General features: G+C 56.7%; 1 protein-coding gene across 11 annotated transcripts; it reads right to left on the bottom strand.

Moving 5' to 3' along the window:
* Positions 1–3,566: 3,566 nt before the first annotated feature.
* On the bottom strand, positions 3,567–20,568 carry MDFI (MyoD family inhibitor). 11 transcript variants are annotated; one of them, XM_086371580.1, is made up of 6 exons: positions 18,807–18,901; positions 18,580–18,666; positions 17,804–17,938; positions 11,196–11,381; positions 8,007–8,231; positions 3,567–4,396 (listed from the first exon to the last, which is right to left on the bottom strand). In XM_086371580.1, exons 4-6 carry the CDS (start codon positions 11,272–11,274, stop codon positions 4,140–4,142), a joined length of 561 nt encoding a protein of 186 aa, XP_086227706.1. In that variant the 5' UTR covers positions 11,275–11,381; positions 17,804–17,938; positions 18,580–18,666; positions 18,807–18,901; the 3' UTR covers positions 3,567–4,139. The 11 variants fall into 11 exon arrangements, with proteins under 11 accessions (XP_086227706.1, XP_086227704.1, XP_086227702.1 ...); XM_086371578.1 differs by lacking the exons at positions 17,804–17,938; positions 18,807–18,901 and adding an exon at positions 20,238–20,568 and having other exon boundaries at positions 11,196–11,321; XM_086371576.1 differs by lacking the exons at positions 17,804–17,938; positions 18,807–18,901 and adding an exon at positions 20,238–20,478.
* Positions 20,569–22,570: the final 2,002 nt, after the last annotated feature.

Raw genomic sequence — 22,570 nt, 5'->3', positions numbered from 1 at the left:
TGGACTGGTTGGATCTCCCTGCAGTCCAAGAGACTCTCAAGAGTCTTCTCCAACACCACAGTTCAAAAGCATCAATTCTTCGGCGCTCAGCTTTCTTTAAGTCCAACTTTCACATCCATACATGACCACTGGAAAAACCATAGCTTTGACTAGATAGACCTTTGTTGGGAAAGTAATGTCTCTGGTTTTTAATATGCTGTCTAAGTTGGTCATAGCTTTTCTTCCAAGGAGTAAGCATCTCTTAATTTCATGGCGCAGTCACCATCTGCAGTGATTTTGGAGCCCCCAAAAATGAAGTTTCTCACTGTTTCCATTGTTTCCCCATCTATTTCCTATGAAGTGATGGGACCAGATGCCATGATCTTAGTTTTCTGAATGTTGAGTTTTAAGCCAACTTTTTAACTCTCCTCTTTCACTTTCATCAAGAGGCTCTTTAGTTCTTCACTTTCTGCCATAAGGGTGGTGTCATCTGCATATCTGAGGTTATTGATATTTCTCCTGGCAATCTTGATTCTAGCTCGTGTTTCATCTAGTACAATGCTCCTCATGATGTACTCTGATGTACATGAAATGCTTCTCATGATGTACTCTGCATATAAGTTAAATAAGCAGAGTGACAATATACAGCCTTAACATACTCCTTTCCCAAGTTAGAACCAGTCTGTTGTTCCATATCCAGTTCTAAGTGTTGCTTCTTGACCTGTGTACAGATTTCTCAGGTCAGGTGGTCTGTTCTTTCCATCTTTTTAAGGATTTTCCAGTTTGTTGTAATCCACACAATCAAAGGCTTTGGCTTAGTCAATAAAGTAGAAGTAGATGTTTTTCTGGAACTCTGCTGCTTTTTTGATGATCCAACAGATACTGGCAATTTGATCTCTGGTTCCTCTGCTTTTTCTGAAACCAGCTTGAACATCTGGAAGTTCATGGTTCACGTGAACCACTGTTGAAGTCTGGCTTGGAGAATTTTGAGCATTAATTTACTAGCGTGTGAGATGAGTGCAATTGTGCGATAGTTTGACCATTCTTTGGCATTGCTTTTCTTTGGGATTGGAATGAAAACCGACCTTTTCCAGTCCTGTGGCCACTGCTGAGTTTTCCAAATTTGCTGGCATATTGAGTGCAGCACTTTCACAGCATCATCTTTTAGGATTTGAAATAACTCCACTGGAATTCCATCACCTCCAATGCCATTGAATGCCATCTGCTACTGCTGCTGCTGCTAAGTCGCCATCTACCTCCCAGCAAAGTTGAGACTGCCTGGGCAAGGATGCGGAGGTGGGGAAGGCAGGGCAGGCCTGGGATGGGGGCATGGGCAGAGCGCAGCAGACACAGAGGTCAGGATGAACAGGGCTGGCGGTGTTGCAGGCTCTGCAACGTGCGGTGTGTGACCGCATGTGTATATATATCTGGTGTGTGTCTGTGTGTCTGTGTGTGTGGAATGTGTGTGACTTTGTGGAATGTGTGTAAATATGTGGCTAGAAGGAGAGTGTGTGTATGTGTGTGTGAGTGGTATGTGTGTGACTTTGTAGAAGGCACGTGAGTATGTGGCTGTAAGGAGAGGGAGGGGGAGAGAGAGAGAGAGTGTGTGTGTGTGTGTGTATGCACGCTGGGGGAGGCTGGCTAAATTTCGCCCCTGTCTTGCTCCCACCCAGCTTAGCCTCTCGGATTTCAGCCACTATCCTGTAGCAGGAAATCGCTATTTGGACTACAGAGGTGCCTCTTCCTGCCTCAGCCCCCGTGGAGGGGAGAGGGCCAGGGAGGGGGCCTTCCTGCCCACCTGGACCAGACCTTGAGTTGGTCAGGAGCACCCCCAACCCCGGCTCTCCCAGCCACCCTCAAGTTCCTTGAACCCCAGCCCTGGTAAGAAACTGGGTTGAGTGGGGACCAAAGAGGAGCCCTCCCACCATCGTCCATCCTCCTGGGGACAGGGAGGCAGCAGTGAGAGAAGTGGACGGGCACTCCCTACATTGAGGTCAGCTAAGTCACAAACACATGCCCTGAGGCCCATCGATCCCACCTTCAAGACTATTCTACAGAAACAGCTCATTTGTTCAAAAGGACATGCTCATGTAACTTGTTTATAACAGGGAAATGAATGGATGGGATTCAGCGGAGCTGGGCACCTGGATCATGGTGGCTTATCCCTGGGGAAGCTCCAGGCTCCTCTTCAATGTGCTGATAAGGAAGAGCCCCCAAGGCAAAATGGTCAAGTGATAAAAACAGTGCAGTGTGAGGGGGATGCTGACATTTTTGTAAATAAAAAGGAAAACGATCCAGGTAAAAGCTTGTGTATGCACAGATTAGACTCAAAACGCTTGTACTTCAAGCATACAATAACTAAGCAAAAAAAAACCCAACAAAACACAAAACCCAAAACCTGAGACAAGTGAGCAGATAAATGAACGTTGAGGGGGGCCAAGAAGATGGGGCTTCTCTCTCGACTTTGACCTTGCTGATGGGATCCTGGGGAGGTCAGTTCCTCTCTGTGTTCTGAGTTTCCTACGTGCTCCCAGAAGTCAGAAAATGTTGGTGCTGGTACAGTGAGGTCTGAGTACATGTGTGTTCTGAGTACACGTGTATGAGTTTGCAGGGCGGGGTGGGGTGCGGGGGAGGTATGGTGCTGGGGGCTGTCCTCCTCACTACCTCCTGTCACCTCCTTTTGCTGACATTGCAGCCCACGCCCAAGGCCGTGGGCTGCTCCTAGCGTGGCATTCCTTCAGAAGAGTTCAGATTTCATCTGGCCCTTTTCCTGAGCTCCCTCCTTTCCTCCAGAATCCACCGGGGCCTCTCCACCCTTCGTTCCTGGAAGCAGAGCCCGCCAGTTTCCCAGGAGGTCTCCATCTTTCAAGGGCTTCTTCGGCCACGTCTTCTCAGGACAATCCAAGGCCAACCACGAGACGTCCTCTCACTCACCCTGAACCCGTCCTGGTTCCCCCCAGGTCCAGGACCGGGTGGAAGAGGGCTTGGTCCAGGCAGCCTTCCCTACGCTCAGCCTCAGTGCTCAGGTCTTCCCCCTCCAACTCCCAACCCCTACCCCGCACCAAGGGCCCTGGAACGTGGCCTCTGAGGCTCCCACTAGTCCTGACAGCTTTCTTCAATCTCAGACCCCTGGCAATCAGGGGGTCAACTGCAGCTGGGCCACGTGAAACCCACTCAGGCCACAAACGTGTTCCAGAGCCGCACTGGTTGCCCCCTCCCCAGGCACGGCTCAGCCACTGACACAGGCGTCACCCTATGCCTTCAAGCCATCATGGCTTCGAGAAACTGGAGTCAGCAGGAGATTAATTAATCAAAACCTGAACACATCTGCTGTTAATTAATTCTATGCCAAGGGTTAACTCTTCCCTGTCTGGGCTTTTCCATCCCTTTGGCCAGAAGAGAGAAATAAAGGTGGGGAGTGGGTACCCCTCTTCCTTCCTTCCCTCAGGGGTAGGCATGAAACAAGGGCGGGGGGCCCAGAAGCCAGGAAAGCCCTATTCATTTGGGAGGGTCGGGGGAGGGCTGTGGGAGTGTTTGCTTTTGAGAGTCCTGGTCCGAGGCTGTTACTCATGAGTCCTGAGGAAATCTGAGATGGACATACATCTTTATTTACAGCAACAAACAGAACGGACCCACCCTCCATTCCCTCCCTCTCCCCTTCCAGTCTTTTCTATACCGTTCCCCCCTCCTACCCCACCCTGGGCCCAAGGCCAGCCCTGCCCTCCGGGGTCACTGTATGGGTCAGGTCCCCCCACCAAGACCCCAGGAGGGGACGGGGGAGGGGTTTGGCTGAGGTCGGGTGGGATGTGTTTCTTTTCACATTTTGCTGTTCTCGAAGCCTGGGATGGGGGCAGGGGAGGCAGGCACAGGGGCAGTGAGAGGTAGAGGAGTGCACAGCCCCGCCCCAGCCTCCCCCATGCCCCTGTCCCTCCCCCAACTTTCACAGTGTTCGGCAGCCCTGGCAGCTGATCCAGGAGCCGTCCCCCGTCCCGTCGCCCCCCACTAGGTCCTGGGAAACCGGGAAGGAGGACCGGCTCCCCCTCTCACCGGGCTGGGGTTCCAGGAGGGTGCAGGGCGGATGGGAAGGGCCCAGGGGGAGGGGGCGGCGCAGCCTGGGGTGACAGCCAGGGACACGGGGCGGCCTCCAGAGCGTGCAGGGGTCAGGAGGAGAAGCAGAGGCCGCAGCACTCCATGCAGATCTCCAGGCAGTCGGCCGACTCGCAGCAGGCGTCCAGGATGCCGCAGTCCAGGTCGCAGGGCAGGTCACAGTCGGCACACTCGCCGGAGCCGCAGCAGCAGCAGCAGAGGCATGAGTCCTCGGAGCTGCAGGAGCCGCACGTGGCGCAGTCCAGGACCAGGTTGCACAGCGTCAGGAACTCGCAGAACAGGCAGGACAAGATGCAGTGGACACAGCAGTCTGAGGGCGAGAGGGCCGGGGGCTCACTCGGTGAGGAATGACGTTCGTGCAACCCTCCCTGGGTACCGGGAAATGGGGACCCACCTTCCAGGTGACCCCAAGGCACAGGGAAGTCACAGGGAGTGAGGGTCTGAAACCCAGCAGCCTAGATCCCGAGTCCCTGCTTCCGAGGGACCGACTCCCTCGGTCGTTTATCTATTTCATGAACATACCCAGGATGGGTATGTTCCAGACCCTGTTCTAAGTGTTGTGCAGGAATTAAACTCAAGGAAAGTTATGACCAACCTAGATAGAATATTGAAAAGCAGAGACATTACTTTGCCAACAAAGGTCCGTCTAGTCAAGGCTATGGTTTTTCCGGTGGTCATGTATGGATGTGAGAGTTGGAAGAAAGCTGAGCGCCGAAGAATTGATGCTTTTGAACTGTGGTGTTGGAGAAGACTCTTGAGAGTCCCTTGGACTGCAAGGAGATCCAACCAGTCCATTCTGAAGGAGATCAGCCCTGGGATTTCTTTGGAAGGAATGATGCTAAAGCTGAAACTCCAATACTTTGGCCACCTCATGCGAAGAGTTGACTCATTGGAAAAGACTCTGATGCTGGGAGGGACTGGGGGCAGGAGGAGAAGGAGACGACAGAGGATGAGGTTGGGGGCAGGAGGAGAAGGGGACGACAGAGGATGAGATGGCTGGATGGCATCACTGACTCGATGGACGCGTGTCTGAGTGAACTCCAGGAGTTGGTGATGGGCAGGGAGGCCTGGCGTGCTGCAATTCATGGGGTCACAAAGAATCAGACACGACTGAGTGACTGAACTGAACTGAAGTGAAACTTGTAACAACTCCTTGAGGTGGGGCTGTGTCAACCCCTCAATACAGATGAAGAAACGGAGGCTCTGAGAAGTCTCTTCAAAACCAATCCAGGGACTTCCCTGGTGGTCCAGTGGTCAAGAATTCACCTGCCAATGCAGGGGATACTGGTTGGATCCTTGGTCCAGAAAGATCCCACATACTGTGGAGCAACTAAGCCCATGGACCACAACTACTGAGCTTGTGCCCTGGAGCCTGGGAATTGCAGCTGCCGAGCCCACGTGCCTTAGAGCCCTGCTTCGCAACAAGAGAAGCAATGAGAAGCCTGCAAATTGTGACTAGAGAGCAGACCCCGCTCTCTACAACTAGAGAAAGACCGAGCACAGCAGTGAAAACCCAGCACAGACAAAAGTGAAATAAATAAATAATCTATGAGGAATCCTACCACCCTGCTCAGCTCTTGCCCAGTGACAGCATCCTTACTCACTCCCCGCCTCTGGCCACCCCTGCATTCACACGGAGGCCAGAGGACCCTTGAAAGACTTCTGTTGGATTCCATCCTTCCCGCCCTCAGGACCCTCTAGCAGGTTCCACTTCCCTGGGAGGAAAAGCCCAGGGTGCTCAGTGACCCCCGAGGCCCCTCTCCCATCACTCCACCGTGGCCACACTGGCTGCTCCCCATCCTGCAGGCACGGCCCCCTTGTTCTCTCAGCGCTCTGGCCCCAGAAACCTGCTCCGCTCACTCTATCTCTCCTTCTTCAAATGTCTCCCCTCGGTGAAGCCTTCCTCCAGAATCCTCTTCAATACCGCAAGCTGCCCACCTGACCCCCGCACCCCCGTCCCCTCCCGCAGGCCTGCTCTGCCTCCCTGCCTAGAACTCATCACCTTCCATGGCTTCCACAGCTCTGCCACCTACTAGAGTACCAGCATCAAAAGGGAGGGCGCCCAACACTGGCACACTGCGGGTGCTGAGTAAATAAATATAAGGGAGGGAATGAACGTGGGCTCCCGCCCTTGGGCATCCAGCCCGACGTGGCGGCGCTGGCTCAGCAGCCCAGGCTCTGAACTGCTCAGCGTGTGGCCAGGGTGCTTGGCTGGCACTCCTCCCAGGGGCCAGGCCATAGGCTGTGTCCGGTTCCCCTGACCAGGCGGGCCCCTGGTACAGGCTGCTGGTCCAGTGGGAGTCTCACACTGCCACGGAAGCTCTGATGCCCACACCCAGGTCCTGTGTACAGGGAATCTTTTGCGACCTTATAAACTGTAGCCTGCCAGGCTCCTCTGTCCGTGGCATTCTCTAGGCAAGAATACTGGAGTGGATTGCCATGCCATCCTCCAGGGGCTTCTCCCTACCCAGGGTTCGAACCCATATCCCTTAGGTCTTTTGAGTTGGCAGGTGGGTTCTTTACCACTAGCACCACCTGAAAGCCCCACTAGGAGTCTCACCTCTCACCATTCCTCCCCTGGAACTTCATCAACTAGCCGCATGAGCCAGTTCTCACCTCCGTGCTAACGCACCCTGGCCGGATCCTCCTACTGGTCCTTTAAGGCTTGCTCGGACACCTCCAGAGCCTTCCCAGACTCCCCTCCCGTTTTCGGGGCTGGTGTGGGCATCCCTGTGTTCACTTTATCACTCCTCATTTATCGTATCGCAGGGTGAGATGACCTGTTTGTGCCTCTCATGAAAGCTTTATGAAACCATCTCCTGGGTACCCTGCACACAGCACAGTGCCTGGCTCACAGGTCATGCTCTGTTAACTTTGTTTCATTTTAAAACATATTTATTTATTTGGCTGTGCTGAATCTTCTTTGTGGTATTCCCCGACCAGGAATCAAACCCAGGCCCCTTGCATTGGGAGCGTGGAGTCTTAGCCACTGGACCACGAAGGAATGCCTTCCTGTTCGCTTTAAATGTACGAATATCCCCTTCATAAATAAGGTTCTTGGGCATAATCTGCTCTGGGGGGAAGGGTGAAAGTTATGAACATGTCATGTGCAAAGGTGTACACTGAATTCTGTACACTGATTTCAGGTGTACACTGAATTCTGTACACTGATTTCAGGTGTACACTGAATTCTGTACACTGATTTCAGGTGTACACTGAATTCCGTATGCTGAATTCAGGTGTACACTGAATTCTGTCTGCAGAGGACCAGCCAGTCTCCCAACATGGAGAGAAACTACTTAAAAGTTCTGGGGTTAAGGTCAAGCATCACTGGGTTACAGGCAGCCGTCACCTTGCTGAACTCATGCCTGTGGGGTGGGGGACTTGATTGCCCAGGGCAGCCCCCCAGAGGACCTCTGTGCGGCAGGAACAACTGCGGGTGTATCCAGGTGCTCTGACCTCCCACTGCACTTTGCACCCCCCACCTTCCCCCCCAGTTAAGCATCTGATGGTGCATCATTTTATTCTGCTATTGTGCTCTCACTAGGCAAATGGTCCATAGCTCAAGGAAAATTTCTGTTTCCAGAAATGGGGTGGCTTTGGTTGGACCAGCCCAGATGGTTCCATTCTCTGTTACAGCAACTCTGAGAGAGGAGGGACGAGAAGGGGTGGTCTTGAGAGCTCAGATGTGTCTCACTTTACCCAAGTGTCCTCTGCAAGGTTCTCTGTCTTGCATCAGATTCCCTGGAGAGCTTGTTAAAATCTAGACTCCTGGGCCCCACCCAGAGGTTTGGACCTTGAGGGCCTGGCGTGGGGATAGGGTGCCGCACTTCTAAGCAACCTAGTAAAGATGCTGCTGCCGCTCCCTGCATCAGACTTCTGGAGGCTTCTCTCTGGGGGACGCAGAGTGGGGTGCTTACCTTCCTGCGCCTGGAGGGGAATCTGGGAGGCAGCGGACTTGGTGCTGCCCTTGCTCTTCTTGCTGCCCTGGCTAGCGAGAGATGGGTGCGTCTGCAACTTCCGGTGGGCCTTGGGGCCACCCAGGGCACCGTTCCCCGTCCGCCTGGCGCCGCCCAGCTCCGAGGGGTGGCCAGAGCCATTCGCCACTAGTGGGGTGCAGTCCAAGGGGTTCCCCTGGGGCTGGCCTAGAGAGACCATGAGAAAAGGGCGATGGAGGAGAAGATGGGGGATGGGGTGGCCGGGACAGTCTCCCAGGGCTCTGCTCAACTCCTGCTGGCTTCGCTCCTAGACACACCCCAGTTTACCTAGCTGATCTGCATTTTTGCAGATGAGGAAACCGAGGCCCAGAGAGCAGAACTGACTTGCCCAGAGGCGCATCACAGAATAGCCTCCAAGTGGAGCCTGGCCCCTGACTTCCAGGCCAGGGGTCATTTGAGAATAGACAGAGGTGCAGGCAAGGGGAGAAGCGCAGGGGCCTGCACCCCACCTTCTTATCCCATGTGAAATCCACTCTCCTGCTCTTGGAGTCTGGGGATTTTGGCGACAGTGGTAGTGGAGAGAGGAGGAGGGGCAGCACGGAAGTAGTTAACCATCACCTCAGCCCCTGCCAAGCCCCCAGCTGCTTCTGCCCTTCGAGTGCCGGGTGATTCATTGGAAACATCTGTTTGGAGATGAACGCCTGGCCCTGGAATCCAGGGGGGCTCCTCACAGCAGCCCCCCCACCTCCTGCTCCTTCCACCCCCAGCTCCCCTGCCCCCGCTGGAAGAAAGTTTGCTGAGCGGCCCTTGGGGTCCAGGTGGGGAGCAGGAGAGGGAAGAGGGAAGCCAGCAGGGAGACCTCAGAAGCCAGGAACCCTGGGTCCCCATCCCAGACTGAGGGACCAAGCCAGCTTATTAGTGGGGTGCGGGGAAAACGGTCCTGGAGAACATGCCAGCACCTGGTTCCTTGACTCACCTCACTCAGGTTTGCCCACTTGGATGGTACGGTTCTGTCCCCAAGAGATGAAGGCAGGTGTATGCACGTGTGTGTGTGTGTCTGTGTGTCAGGGCAGAAGTCTGAGAAGGGGTCACAAGAGTTCAAGGACCCCTCTGCTCAGGGCCCCTGACTCCTGGGTGGGATCCTCTGGCCCTGAGGACCCTCAGTAAATGTATAAATTTGGGGCGCTTCCTTCTCTCTGGCCCTGGGGTCTGGATCCCCAGGTCCCTCCAGGCCAAATCTCTGGGTCTGGATTGTGGCAGGAGATGTCAGGGGGTGGTGGGGGGTGTTGGAGGCTGAGGGGACAGAAGGGGGCCTGACTGGGGGTACTGGGCCTTCTAGTAATGGTGGGAGCACTTCGCCGGGCACCCACGGCACGCTGGCACTGTTTGGAGCACTTGGGGTGCGAATTGTTCTCTCTATTGCTATGGGGCGGTATCCTTTTACAGATGAGGAAACTGAGTCCCAGAGATGTATAGAAACTTGTTCAAGGTCACACAGATAAGGGTCATAAGTAGGATCAGCCTGGAGGCTAAAAGGTGGGGCTCCAAGGGCAGAGGGGCGTGGAGTGGGGCAGAAGTTGGGAGACAAAGGGCTGAGGAATGAATTGCTACTACCACAACCGTCACTACTCTTGAAATTAGTAGCCAACATGTTTTGAGCTGTGATGAGGTACCAGATACAGTGCTGAGAGTCCTATGTGTAATAATTTCGTTAAGCGTCAAACAGAACTACTGTTACTAGCCCATTTCATAGATGAAAAAACCAAGGCCCAGAGAGGGTAAAACTTGCCAGAGCTTCCACAGCTAGGCAGTGGAGTGGGAAGGAGATGGCGATTGAGAGAAAGGAGCTGAGGACAAGCTTGGGGGTGGGGGGGTGGGGCGGGTCAGGGCAAGGATGGGAGACAGAGCCACGCTGGGAACCTTTGGCCCTGAGCAGCGGCTGGTCCCTGCATCTGGGTAAACAGGGGTAAGGCCATGGGAAGTGGCCAGGCCTGAATCATCCTGCCCCGACCTCTGGGCTCCACGGCCGGGGTGGCGGGGTGGGGGGATGACTGTGCTGAGTCCTTGGCCAGCTTTGGTGCCCTCTGCCCTGCTGCCTAAACACAGGCACAGTGACCAGAGGGCGGGGGCGTGTGGTGAGCTGAGGGCCCCGGGAGATTTGGGCGGACACAGAGCTTGCCTGTGGCCATGGCCGTGGGGGCTGAGTCACAGAGCAAACACCCAGGGCCCATGGACATAGGAGCGTCTGTCCCTTCCAGGCCCTCTCCTCCATGGCCACGGCGTTTACCTCTTTCTCTGGGTCCTGCTGGTGGGTGTGTCTCGAGGACAGTGTGCTAGTAGGATTTAGTAACCCCGACTTCCAGGGTGTCCAGCTTACCCCAAATGCCCTGCCTGAAAGTGGCTCCACGACTCTGCCATGCCAGCAGGGCAGGCAGGCACAGGACACAGCCCTGGGGCTGGAGACCTGAGCTCCCCAGTCTGTGTCCAGGGTGAGGGAGCCTCAGTTTCCTCATCTGTAAAATGGGCTTGTCAAGAGCTATCTGGCTGCCTCACTACAGGCTGATTTGGAGAGTCTGAGAGCTCATACAGAAAAAGAAAGTTGAAAAGCACCAATGTGTCCCACAGATTTTGCTGATCTTATTGGCAATTACAAAATGATTTTGGAAGCCCCTTCCCCTGCTTTTGAGGGTGATGGTGATAAATTCTCCCCTTCCAGGACCTCCTCGGAGACATGGAGCCAAACCCAGGAACACAGCTGAGTTTTGCTCCTTTCTAGTTGCTCCCAGAGCAACTAGAAGTGTCTCTCCTGCCATTTTGCTCTTGACACCCTGAAAGCTGGGTTGCCTCGGGCTCCGGTTTCCTGCCCCCGAGCCCCAGCCCTCCTCCGCAGACTGCACGCGCTCTCGTTCTGAACCACAGAATGAGGCTGCCTGCAGCCTGTCCACACTCATTCTGAACTAATTTTATCCAAATCATTTTGTGGATAGAAATGATGTGGATGTCCTCCTAGACAGCAAGGACAATGACAATGTCTTACACCCTTCCATTGCCCACACCTCAAAGTCCTGGCCCAGGCTAGGCTCCCGTAGGCACACAAAGCCCATCTGTTTTGGATTCCCTAGAGTGACCCCCACGTATTGCCACCCCAAACCCCGGACCCCTAGGACTCACATGTCACAGCTTCTATGGGGACATCGAGGTCAGTGCTGTCCAGGGTCTGGGGGGCCTCAGGGTCATTGCCTTGGGTCATGGGGGGTGCCGCTGCTTCCTCCAGGGAGCCCTCCTCAAGCGCTGCCTCTGCGGGGTGAGCGGATCCGGTCACTACCTCCAGCCCAGGAAGGAGGGATGGGGTCTGGGCTAGAAAAAAGCAGACGACTGAGGGACATCCTTCTGGTGCCCTCCAGCTGGCCCAGCCCTGGTCCCCTCCCCACGGCCCAGAGTGCCCTGAGCCCTCATTCTTGGTCTCTGTACCAGTTACCCAGCCCTTACCCTATCTGGTAACGGTGCCAGCCTCTAAAATAGAAAGGTCTCAAACCACAGCCCATGAGCGAGCAAGGGTGTGTGCACGTGGAAGTGTGTGTGTGTGTGTGTGTGTGTGTGTGTGTGTGTGTGGTCAGGGAGGGGGCCAGAGATGCACAGTACAAAGGAAAGTGGGGGAAGGAGGCAGAGACACAGTGCAGGAGAGAACAGATGGACAGTGACGGGGAGATAGGAACAGGCATCCAGAGCGACGTGCAGAGAGAAAGAATCAAAAGGATGTGAAAGGCAGAAGCGAAGAGAGACAGTGCATCAGAACTCGAGAGACCGGGCACTTAGACGCCCAGTGACAGACAGCCCAGGGCAGGCAAGCAACTAAGACAAAGTCAGTGATGGAGAGAAAGATAAAGACGGGGGCAGAGGCAGAAGTGATGGAGAGGGAGCAATATACAGATGGAGAAACGGTGAGAAACCAGGGCAGAGAGAGGACGATAGCACGAGAAAGAGTCTGAGAAGCCTGGGGTGAGGCGGAGGGGCTCCAGGCAGGAAGAGAGACAGGGAGACGGCCCAAGAGGGCTGGAAGAGGCGGCCGGCAGCCACATGTAATTACAGTGAGTGGCTCGGTCCCTCTGTCCAGGGTGGGCGGAAGGCAGACTTGGAGCCACCTTCAAACCCACAGTTCCTGAGGCAGCAGGACCAGGGCCGGCTGGGCCCAGGGGAGGAAAGTTCTGGGGGCTGGGAGGTGGCACCGGGAGGCAGAAAGGTGACCGGGCATGGGAAAGCCTGAGGGTGGACAGGAGAAAGTGAGGCCTGGGGTCACGGGGCCAGGGGCCGAGGTGGGGCAATGACGGGGTGCAGCCTGGGCCTCCCATCAACCCCCAGGTTGTGCAGTGGGAATGACAGGGGCACCCCTAGAGGGTGCCCCTTTCCTCAAGCCATGATGGGAGCAGGGGAGATGGAAACAGAGACCGAAGGGCTCAGAGAGGGGAGAGCCACACAGGGAGCCACAGAGAAAGATGACGAGAAAGGGTGATGAAATCCAGACAGTAAGAGGTCGGCGCCCATCCGTCCACACCACGGAGAGATCACGAGACACACACACCCGCAGGGACAGAGACAAAGACCAGTCTTAGAGACAGCAGTGGAGCCGACCACAGAGCACAGGTGGCCTTAGGGACGGGGTCTTTCTCTGAGCTGTCTGCAAATGAGGGCAGGGGAGGATGGGGCGGGGAGATATAAGAGGGAGCAATTCAGGTTGGGCACGCAGGTCAAGGGGGTGGGAGCATCTGGAGGGCAGGGGACGATCCAGGGGCTCAGAGACCCCTGGACGATCCTTGTTCCAAAGACTCTGGTCTCCCATGGCCAGGGGGTGGGGGCTCCAGGGGCCCCATGGAGGTTGCACAGAGAGCAGCAGGCATGCTCCAACCTGTCTGGGGAAACCACTGGCCCTGCCTGGAGCTGGGAGCTGGGACAGGGAGGAGGGAGCACTGGGGCTTCAGCCACCCCTGAAGTGTGGCAGTTATGTGCTGGGAACCCCTCCTGGTGCCCAGGGAGGCAGGGGGTGGGTACCTCCAGCCCCATCCATTCCTTAAGCTCCTCTCACCACCTGGCTAATAGGTTAATAGGAAGACAAGTGTTTTTTCTACTGGGCCTAGGGGGAGCAGGGGAGCAGAGATGACCCCCAAGGGGGAGCCAGATTGCCCGCCTAGTGGTGGAGGCTGATCTATAGCGGAGCAGAGGGGAGGCTGGAGGCCAAGACCAAGCTGAGAGGGAGGCTCACAGCTTGAGTTCTAGTTCCCGGGAAGGGAGGGGGCTGCCCAGCTCCAGCCTCTGGCCCCAGAGGCGTCCTGCCAGAGCCCGGAAGTGGGAGTGCTGACCCTCCCAAGCCTGTAATGATAGAGGTCCGAGCCAGGAGCTGGAAGATCCAAGCCCTGGTTTTTACCGGATACCAGCTTGGGCGAGTTACTAGGACTCAGGTTGCCTTGCATGAAAAGGGGACAAGCATGCTTGTCCCTCAGGGTTTCAAAGAGTAAATGAAACCCTCAGCGGTACCTGGCATGCAGGGGGCCACTCCCATACGCTTCCCCCGCCTGTCCCCTGCCTGACCTCTCTCCTCTCCCTTCCTTCCTTTCCTCCTTCCTTCCTGTGCTGTTTGCTGTGACAGCGACGACACACCCCCCCAACACGTCAGGCACTGGGTGGACCACAGTGAGAAAGACCAGGTCACTGACCCAGGAGCCCTCTGTTGGGGTGGGGGTGGGTGACAGTCTCACAAACTGAAGGGCAGGGGTTACAGCAGGTGCAGCTAAGGACTGTGGAAGCAGAGAAGACGGGCACTCATCCCCGGGGTGTGGTGTGTGTGTGTATGTGTGTGTGTGCAAGTCTAGGAGGCTTCTTGGAGAAGGCAATGCCCATATCGGGTCTTGAATAATCAATCAGTCAGCAAAGAAAGGGGAAAGGACATTCTGAGACCAGGAGCAGACCCCAGCGTGAACAGCTGCGGTGTGAACGAGGGAAGATAGAGTAACTGCGTGGCGGGCCTTGTGGTCACGTCCCAGGCTTTCTCCTGAGGTCACCAGGGCACACAGCGGTGACACTGTCGCTCTTGGAAGGGAAGGAGCCGAGCCTGCAGCTCTCTTGGGCCCCCAGGGTTAGGAGGGAGGAAATTGAGAAAGCAGGATTAGGAGACGGGTCCCCACCCCGGCCCTCCTCCCCGACATGTTGACTGCCACACTCTGGGCAGTCTCTCCTGACAGTCACCTACAGGGCTGGTGACCTTGAATCTGGTGGGAACAGGAAATTACAGAGAGCCCAGACGAGGTTCTGAGGAGGCCCCTCCTGCAGGAAGCCTGCCATTCTGGGGTGAGCATCAGACCTTGGAAGGAAACCAGGGAGGAAAGTAAATCCAGTCCAGTTATCTTGACCTAGAAACACAGACAGACAGACCTCTTGGAGCCAGAGGGCACCGGAGGGGACCCAGCAGACGCTGAAGGAGAAACCCTGAGGGCAAAAGAGGAAACTGCAGACGGCACAGAGATGGGGAGCAGGCTGAGGAGCAAGAAGTGCCGGGGAAACCTGTCTGTGGATGACGCATGGACCGGGGGCCGCGACACCAAGATGCTGGACCAAAAACAGCTCTCACCGTGAGCACACGGGGCAGCAAACCCAGATAAGAGGTGGGGCCCACGGGGTCAACCATCAAGAAGCCAAAAGACCCTAGTTTTCCTTCTTGGGACCAGGAGACCTCTGCTCGGCCCCAGAGGGGAGAACGTCTCTAAGGAGAAACTTCTGGAGGGTGGGGAGGCCAGCAAAGGCCAAGGGCCACTGGGTGGACAAGCAGCTTAAGTTGCTAGGCATGAAGGCACCTGCCCAGGGTGGGGGTGGTGTGAGAATCCCTGGTTGGGGTCCTGCCCTCCCTGGAGGTGCCATCTGCTCACCCACAGGTACATCTGCCCCATCTGATCAAATAGCCACTTTTTTCTAATGTGCACAGGGGTAATTCCCAGGAAATGGCAACCCACTCCAGTATTCTTGCCTGAAGAATTCCATGGACCGAGGAGACTGGCAGGCTGTACTCCATGGGGTTGCAAAGAGTCAGACACGACTGAGTGACTATCACTCACTCACTCCAGTGGTTAGGACTCTGCACCTCCGATATGTCTTGAGATGCAGCCAAAATAATAATAATAATAAAAAATTAAAAATAAGATAATTGTATACTGGTAGCCAGCCATGCGGTGGGCATCTCTGAGCAGAAGCCCCAGTCCTGCACCTCTCTCAAGAGTCTCCAAAGGAGACATGCAGAAAGGCAAGGGCCCCTATGCCTCGATATACTCTCATCCTTGGCACAGGATAATGCCTTGAGTTCTGGAAAGACAGCCCCAGAAGAGGGTGGAAAGGTCACGTTTAAATCCATAAGCCCGAGAGGGAAACGGAAAGCCTCAAGCTTCAGCCGGACCCTCTGTGCTCCCTTTGCTTGCCATTCCTGGACCGAGAGGGGGTTGGGGGGACCTCTTCCAGGTGGGATGGGTTCAGCCCACGCCTGGAAAGGGCCCAGAGGACCCACGTCCTTGAGCTCCCATGCCTGCTTCCTCCAGCCAAGCCCGCTCCCCTGTCTTTGTGGACAGTGGGCCCAGCCTCTCCCCTGGAGCTCCAACCATCTCTGAAGAGGCAGCCGGGATCTGATCTGCTCAGAGAGCAGTGACTGGAGACCTTCATCCCAGTCCCTCCTTGACCTGGTATTCAAGGCCTCAGTCTATGCCTTCAACCTAATCAATGGACAGGATCCTGTGTTCCAGGTCAACTGACCTCTCCGTGGTCCCAGGCCACCACTGGGCCTTCTGCCCAATCCATCCCGGCTTCTATTGTCCCTCTGGATCAGAAGGTCTTACCCCTCCCCTCTCCCCAAATCCAATCACCCTTCACCACCCAGCCGGAGGTTCACCTCTTCCTCCAGAAAGACTACCCTGACCCTCGAGCCAACAGTCCCTCCTCGGAGTGGCCACTTCCTGAGCATTCAGCGCCCAGAGCTCCCTGCTGTAAACTGTAACTGGGAGTGAAGCGTGGGTCCTCAACCAGCCCTCCCCAGCTCTCGCCTGGGGCGACGTCAGTGTCATCTTTGCACCCCCAGTGGCACTTAGCCAATGTCTGATGGCGAGGACTGAGTTCTGGAGTCTAGAATGCCCCAGGTTGGGAGGAGAAGAGAGAACCAGGTGAGAATTGGGGTTGGCGCCTGGCACCACTACAGTAAGAACGTGGGCTTGCTTGATACACACTGCGACCCATGGGACACAGGCCCAGGCCACCAGGACAAGGACTGGAGAGGGCCTGAGCTGACCAGTTAGGCTGGGTCCAGCTGGTTTTATTTTAGGTCTAAAAGCTCCAATTCCCCAGGAAATTCACTTCAGAACCAAGAGCAGGAATGTGACGCCCCAGTGCTGGACAGAAATTTGCTGTGGGTTAGGGAGCCAGGCTCCCGGGGCTCTCAGGGCTGGAGGAGGAGGAGGCCACTGGGGGAGCCAAGGGTGTGGGGGCTTGGCCACCAGCCCCCGACCAGAGCTGCCCTGGGCCCCCTTGCTCCCCGTTTGCATCCTGGGCGGCTGAGGGAGGGGCTGACTTGGTTCCTGGTGGTCCTGCCGGAGGCAGGGCCCCCTGGGGTAGCGCCGTGGCCTTGCTGTTCTGTCAGTGCTCAGCAAGGGGCGTGGGGGATTCTGGTCTCGGATTCAGGCGTCTGTGGGGTTTTGGCTGGGTCTCCTGCGGTTTGGGCTTCCTGGGCAGCAGGCTCAATCTCCCAAAGCGGCAGAGCCAGGCCTTCTCGTGTTATGAAAGCCACATTGTCTGGCCCTGCCCAGGCTGGGGAGGGGGCTTGCTGGGGCTGGGCCTCAAGTTACAGCCCAGGACTTAGCCCTCCCAGTGGCCCACCCTGGCCCTTGTCCCGGCTCCAGGCTCCAGCACATTCAGCCTCTCCTCCCCCTGCTGGGGCGGGAACGGGTCACACAGGAGAGAGGGTCTTGGAAGGAGGGAGTGGAGGAGAGAACAGAGAAGATGGATAAGCCAGGGAAGAAGGCAGGGGAGACGGGGAGAGAGGCAGAGAATCAGGAGGCTGAGAAAGAGAGAAGGGGCAAGAGAGAGAAAGAACCTTCCCAGGCCCCTGCCCCGCGCTCTCCTCCCAGGCTCCAGGAGCCCAGTTCCTGAAGGAGTTTATACCCCAGAAGTCCCCACTCCAGGGCCCCCACATTCAGCGGGGCAGTCTGAGGGCTGGCGGGATGCAGAGCAGACACGTTGGTTTCATGTATGTGCGGGCCCCTGGCCAGCCGTCTGCCACTTGCCCTCCCACCACTTTAGACACCACCCCCACCTCCACAACCCTGGGTCTCCAAAGGGCCAGCGTCCACACCAGGTAGACTTGGGTCTTTCCAAATGGGCAGACCAGTCCCTATGCGTGGATGTGCAGACTGAGGCCATAGAAGGGAAGAAACTTGTCCAAGGCCATGCAGGAAGTTCATGTCAGAGGTCCAGGATGAGACCTCCATTATTTGGAGACTCAAAGAGGGGCAAAAGGGCTAATGGGGCTGGGTGAGAGGGAGGCAGATGATCAGACTAACCTAGAACTGAGATTAAAGGCATGACATCCGTGCCTGTGCTCCTGCCCGCCACCCTTCCGCCTTCCCCAACAAACCCTAGATGTTCCTGACTTCTCCCTGTCCCTGCTGTCCACTGGGAATCTCAGCGCACATGTGTATGGTGAGAAGGTGGACAGAGAGCCACATCACCAGGACTCCCCAGGGCCCCTGCCTTCTTACCAGGCCCCCTTAGGGAGTCACAAACCCTGAGAGGGGGTAGGCTCCTGCAGGAATAATTCCAGGAAGGTTACAGATCCTGTATTTGGGGGAAGGGACAGTTCATTTGAGTGGTGGGCACTTGGTTGGGGTGAGTGCCTGAAATAGAGAAGCGGGGAGAGAGAAGGAGAGGGGTGGGGTGGGGGAGAAACTCTGTGTATGTGTGTATGCGTGTGTGTGCCTGTGTGTGTCTGTGTGTGCAAGCAGGGTAGGAGTGGCGGGGGCTGGCCAGGCCCCGGGTGGGGAGGAAGGCGAACGAGAGGAGATGGCAAGGAGGGGAGGGGCCGATCCTGCAGCCGCTTGCTGTCGACAAAAGTTTTCGGGAAGCGCTAGGCTCCGGCTAGGATGGGGGAAGGGAAGGAGAGAAAGACTCAGACACCCCCACCTCCGCCTGAGGCCCCCATAAATATTTACACACTGGGCAGAAACGGTTGGGACACAAATCCCAGACGGACAGACAGACACTGCGGTGTGTGTGTGTCTGGTGTTGGGAGTGGAGAGAGTTGGAGCCAACTTGGCGCGGCCGCTGCCTCCGTTCGGGCCCTGCCCCCATCGTCCCAGCCCTCCACTCTCCTTGGACCCGGTCCCCGATACCCAGATTTCTCGCCCCCACCTCCACTCAGGGTCCCCCGAACCGTCTCCCCACTTCTCAAAGAGGAGAGGGGAGAATTACCAGCCGCCCTCCCCCAGCCGCCTACCCCTGCTCCCGTCCGGTCTTGTTTTGCATCCCTGGTTCCTACCTGGGCCCGGGGCTGCGCTGGGGGCTCCATGGGGCGCGTCGCAGTGAGGGGGGTGCTGGCCACTCACCTGGGACATCGGCCCGGGACCTACGAGAAACAAGGCTCAGCGGGTGGGGCGGGAGGTCCCCGCGCGCGCGCGCGCCGGGGAAAAGGGGGCCGGGGCAGGGGGCGATCCGGCGGTAGCCGCGCGCCCACACCCCTCCCTGCTCGGTCCGGGACTGACTTACTCTAGTGAGCTGCGCGCCGCTCTCTCGCCTCGCGGGGATCACCGCGCGGGGCCTGCCATGCGCACCGGCCGCGGGCGCCCCAGCCCAGCGGCCACTCGGCCTCTCCGCGCCCCTCCCCTCTCACTCGCTCCTTTCTCGCATTTCGGCGCCAGCGCGCGCCTCTCGCCCCCTTGCTTCTGCCTCCTCTCCCTGCAGCCCCCTCGCTCCTCCCCGGCTCGCCTCTCCTCTTCCCTCCCCTCCTCTCCGGCCCACCCTCTCCCCGCCCCCTCCTCGCCTTCCCAGGCGTCCCCCACCACCACGTCCCTTCCCCCGCGCCCGGCTAGGCGCTGCCTGGGCCGGACACGTCTGTCCGCGGGGCGCCGCGGCCGGAGCCCCCACAGGAAGCCGGCTCCGCGCGTTTCCTCCGCGCTCTCTGAGCTGGGCCCCAGTCTCCCCAAATCTCCGCCCCGCTCCCAGGCCCAACTCCCCGGGAAGCTTGCAAAGGGGGCCTCGAGTTCCCCTTCGCCTGCTAAACTCTGCAAAAGTTTTGGAAAAAGCAAGAGAACGAGAGAGAGAGAAAAACCACGGTGATCACAACTACCTCGTGCCAATTGTCTGAATATTTGTGGCCCCCAAATCTCGTTGTCCCAAAGGTGGGGAGTGATCGAGTTTCTCAGGCACGCTTCGCCCACCCCATCGGTCCCCGCCCGCGGTCCTAACCTGTGGCACAGACCGGGTGCCCACCCCGCCAGAAGCTACCCCCTTCGGGAAATCCGGTTGGTGACATTCGAGTCCCAAGAGCAGCCCTCAGCATCCCTGATTTCCCCACCCCCACCAGCCGCACGTGGGAATTTGGGTCAGAAACCCGGCTTTGGAGGCTAAGAGAGGTTCTGGAGTTCAGCCCTTCATTTGGCTCCACACTGGAATCCGAGGCCTTCCAAATTGCGGGGTGCTTGGGAAAGAGGAGGGAGTGAGCCCCTGCGGGGGGGGGTGTTTGGGGGAGGGGCAGCCGGGCTACCCATCTGGAATTGAGCTGGATCCCTCCTCAGGGCGGGGGGTATGAAGGAGCTGCGACCAGACAGTCGTGGTGGGGGTGGGGGTGGGGGTTAGTTCAGGGAACCTAGCTTGGCACCCGATCCCCGAGGAAGGGGGAGGCGCGGAGCCTGCGGCCCACCGGGTGAGGGGTGGGCTGGCCCGGAGACAATCAGGTGGGGCCGCCCGCTGGGGTGACGGCGTCTGGCCGCGCTAGACCGAGGACGCCTGGGAGCCGCGTCTGGGCTCTCCACCACGAGGGCCGGTGAGCAATTAGGGAGGCGGCGGCGGCGCCAGGCCAGTTCTCCCAGTTCCGCCTTCCAAGCTCGGGCTTGAAGCCGGGGCTGGGACGCGGGGGCCGAGCTAGGGACCCAGGGCCTCTTCTCGGTGTTCCCCAGCCCCACCTCAGTCGCTACTTACGATGCTCAAAGGTCCTCGTGGCGCCGTCGCAGCCAGGACCACTGTGGCCCTCAGGGGTCTCGCCACCAAGAGGCAGCGTCCCCGCGATAAGCCCAGGTGCCTCCGGCCGGAAGTGGGGGCCCCCCCGGTGGGGAGGAAGGGGTCCCACTCCCGGGGCCGGGCTGCCTGCTGCGGAGCCCGGCCTGGAGCCCCGGGAGCCAGCCCGGATCAGGCTGCTGTCTGGAAGTTCTGGGGAGCGGGGCAGATTCCCCTTTCCTGGCAATGGCTGAGTCACCGGGACGCACCCGCGGGGCTTGGCGACTGCAGCATTCTTACCGGTTTACCTGGGCCCTGGAGCTTGGCCTCATCCGCCTCCAAGATTGGAAGTGGAAGGACGTAAGCAGGGGGTGGACATTGTCTTCAGGGCAGCCTCCACTGTCTCTTTCCTCTCCTGCACGTGCGGCCCCTCCCTAAGCGCAGACCCCAGCCCTGCACCATTAACCAACCCCCCCCCCCACACACACACCCCTCTTCTCAGTCTCTATCCCCAGCCCCTAAACTCTGGATCCGCCCAGTCTCCCAGCCTCTCTGTCTGAAATCACCTGCTTGGGATCAGAAGTCCCCTGACTCTGTCTGGTCCAGCACCAAGTAATATGTCTGGTTTGTTGGAAATGTAAAAACAGACTTTAAATTTAATCCCACATACTGATTATACAGGTGTGCTCAGTGTGTGAAAACTCAGCAAGCTGAACATTTATAGTGCAGGTACTTTTTTTTTTTAATATGAGTATTATACTTGAATAAAAAGTTGGGAAAACAAAAACACCCACTAATTAAAATCAGCATTCCAGGACAAAACACAGTATGGGGTGATGACCAGGTGGTGGGCCTTGGCATGGGACTCCAGTTCCAGACCTCAATTCCACCATCTACCTGGTCTCCTAGGAAGTCCCTTTACCTCTCTGAGCTTCAGGAGGAACGCACACTGGGACCCTCCATGTGGACCTTAATAGTTTCAGTGCTATCCAGGATCAGGACTAGGATGAGGTAACTGGGAGACTCTGCTGGGGTGCGAAATTTGGGAAGGTGCCAATATAAAATACATTGTAATTCGATATTAAAAAGCAAATCAGCAAATTACAGCCCTGCCAGCCAGCTGCCTATTTTTATAAATAAAGTTTTATTGGAACCAGGGCTGAGATTAAAGTGAAACGAGTGAGATGGGATCATGAAAATTCAGGTTTAGATCCTGTCTTCATTTAAAATGTTGGCATTTTGTTCACTAGAGATTTTTTGCATTGATTTCAATTTTTAGATATATTGCAGGAAAATATTGTTTTATGTTAATTACCTAGGTTTTTTTTTTTTTTTTTTTTGCTGCTCCCTTGAAGTTTCACACCCGAGCCTCACTCACTGTAAGCCTTACACACCTCACCTTTGTCCTTGGCCTATTACCGTCTCTTCCCGAAGGACCTGAGTAAATGAGTAGAGGCTGAAGATGGTTCCACCACCTCCAGCCCCCACCCCACAACACCAAGCGGGCTCTGCAGACAAGCCCAGACCTAGCTTTCCTGGGGCCCAATAATTAGTTCAGAGTCAAATGCAAAGTGCTCACATTGGCCTTCAGGCTCCCAGAGTTGGGCTCTACCCGCCTTCACTTTCGTCTCCCCTCACTCATTTCTCTCCAGCCTTGCTGCTTCCCGAGTTTGTTTTTTCAGCTTGTCTCGTGTGTTTGCTCAGGGCCTTTGCACTTGCTCTCCCATCTGCCCAGAATGTGCTTCCCCTAGCTATTCACTTGGCCCCCTTCCTTGTCTTCTCTACTTAGGTCATCTTCTCAGAGAGGCCATCCCAGACCCCTTGCTCTCTGTCCCCTCCCACCACTTTATTTTTCTTCATAAACCTTTCACCTCTTTTCCTATTTATGTACTTGTTTGTTGACTAGTAGACTGTAAGCTCCAGGGGTGAGGGGACTTTGCTCTGTCTCCTAGGGGACTCCCTAGAACTGGGTCTGACACAGGTAGCTCAATATGTATTTCCACTTTCACAGATGGGAATACAAGGGGCCAGAGAGGGAAAGGGGCTAATGCAAGTCACGAAGTGAGCTGGTGGTAAAAGCTAACCAAGTGCCAGGTTTCCAGACTCCCAACTCAGTGCTCTTTCCTGCCTCCTGGTGCTTTTCCTCACCCCCTTACCCCCACAGCCCTCCAGACAGTGAAGGGTGACAGTCACCTGCACAGCTCTCCTGTCGGCTCCCTTCCACACAATGTGATTACAGAGCCTGGCCTGGCTCCAGCCCCTGGCGTCCACCCCTCCCCAGTGTCCCGCAGGCGTGCACAGCTCTTCCCGGCTTCCTG

The sequence above is a fragment of the Bos grunniens genome, chromosome 23, assembly GCF_055505025.1.
Source record: "Bos grunniens cultivar Pamir isolate PY7600 chromosome 23, Bosgru_T2T1.0, whole genome shotgun sequence".
Classification (NCBI taxonomy): domain Eukaryota; kingdom Metazoa; phylum Chordata; class Mammalia; order Artiodactyla; family Bovidae; genus Bos; species Bos grunniens.
The sequence above is the reverse complement of the archived record's forward strand: the minus strand, read 5'-3'. Positions and strand labels throughout refer to the sequence as shown.

What these genes read in the sequence shown, in the direction of transcription:
- MDFI (XM_086371576.1), bottom strand. Translation starts at nt 18,655, where the DNA reads ATGTCCCAGGTGAGTGGCCAGCACCCCCCTCACTGCGACGCGCCCCAT. An exon ending in CAGCGCAGCCCCGGGCCCAG is followed by an intron (nt 11,382 to 18,579) that starts GTAGGAACCAGG and finishes GCTTTTTTCTAG; the next exon opens with CCCAGACCCCATCCCTCCTT. An exon ending in CCCCATAGAAGCTGTGACAT is followed by an intron (nt 8,232 to 11,195) that starts GTGAGTCCTAGG and finishes TGGTCTCTCTAG; the next exon opens with GCCAGCCCCAGGGGAACCCC.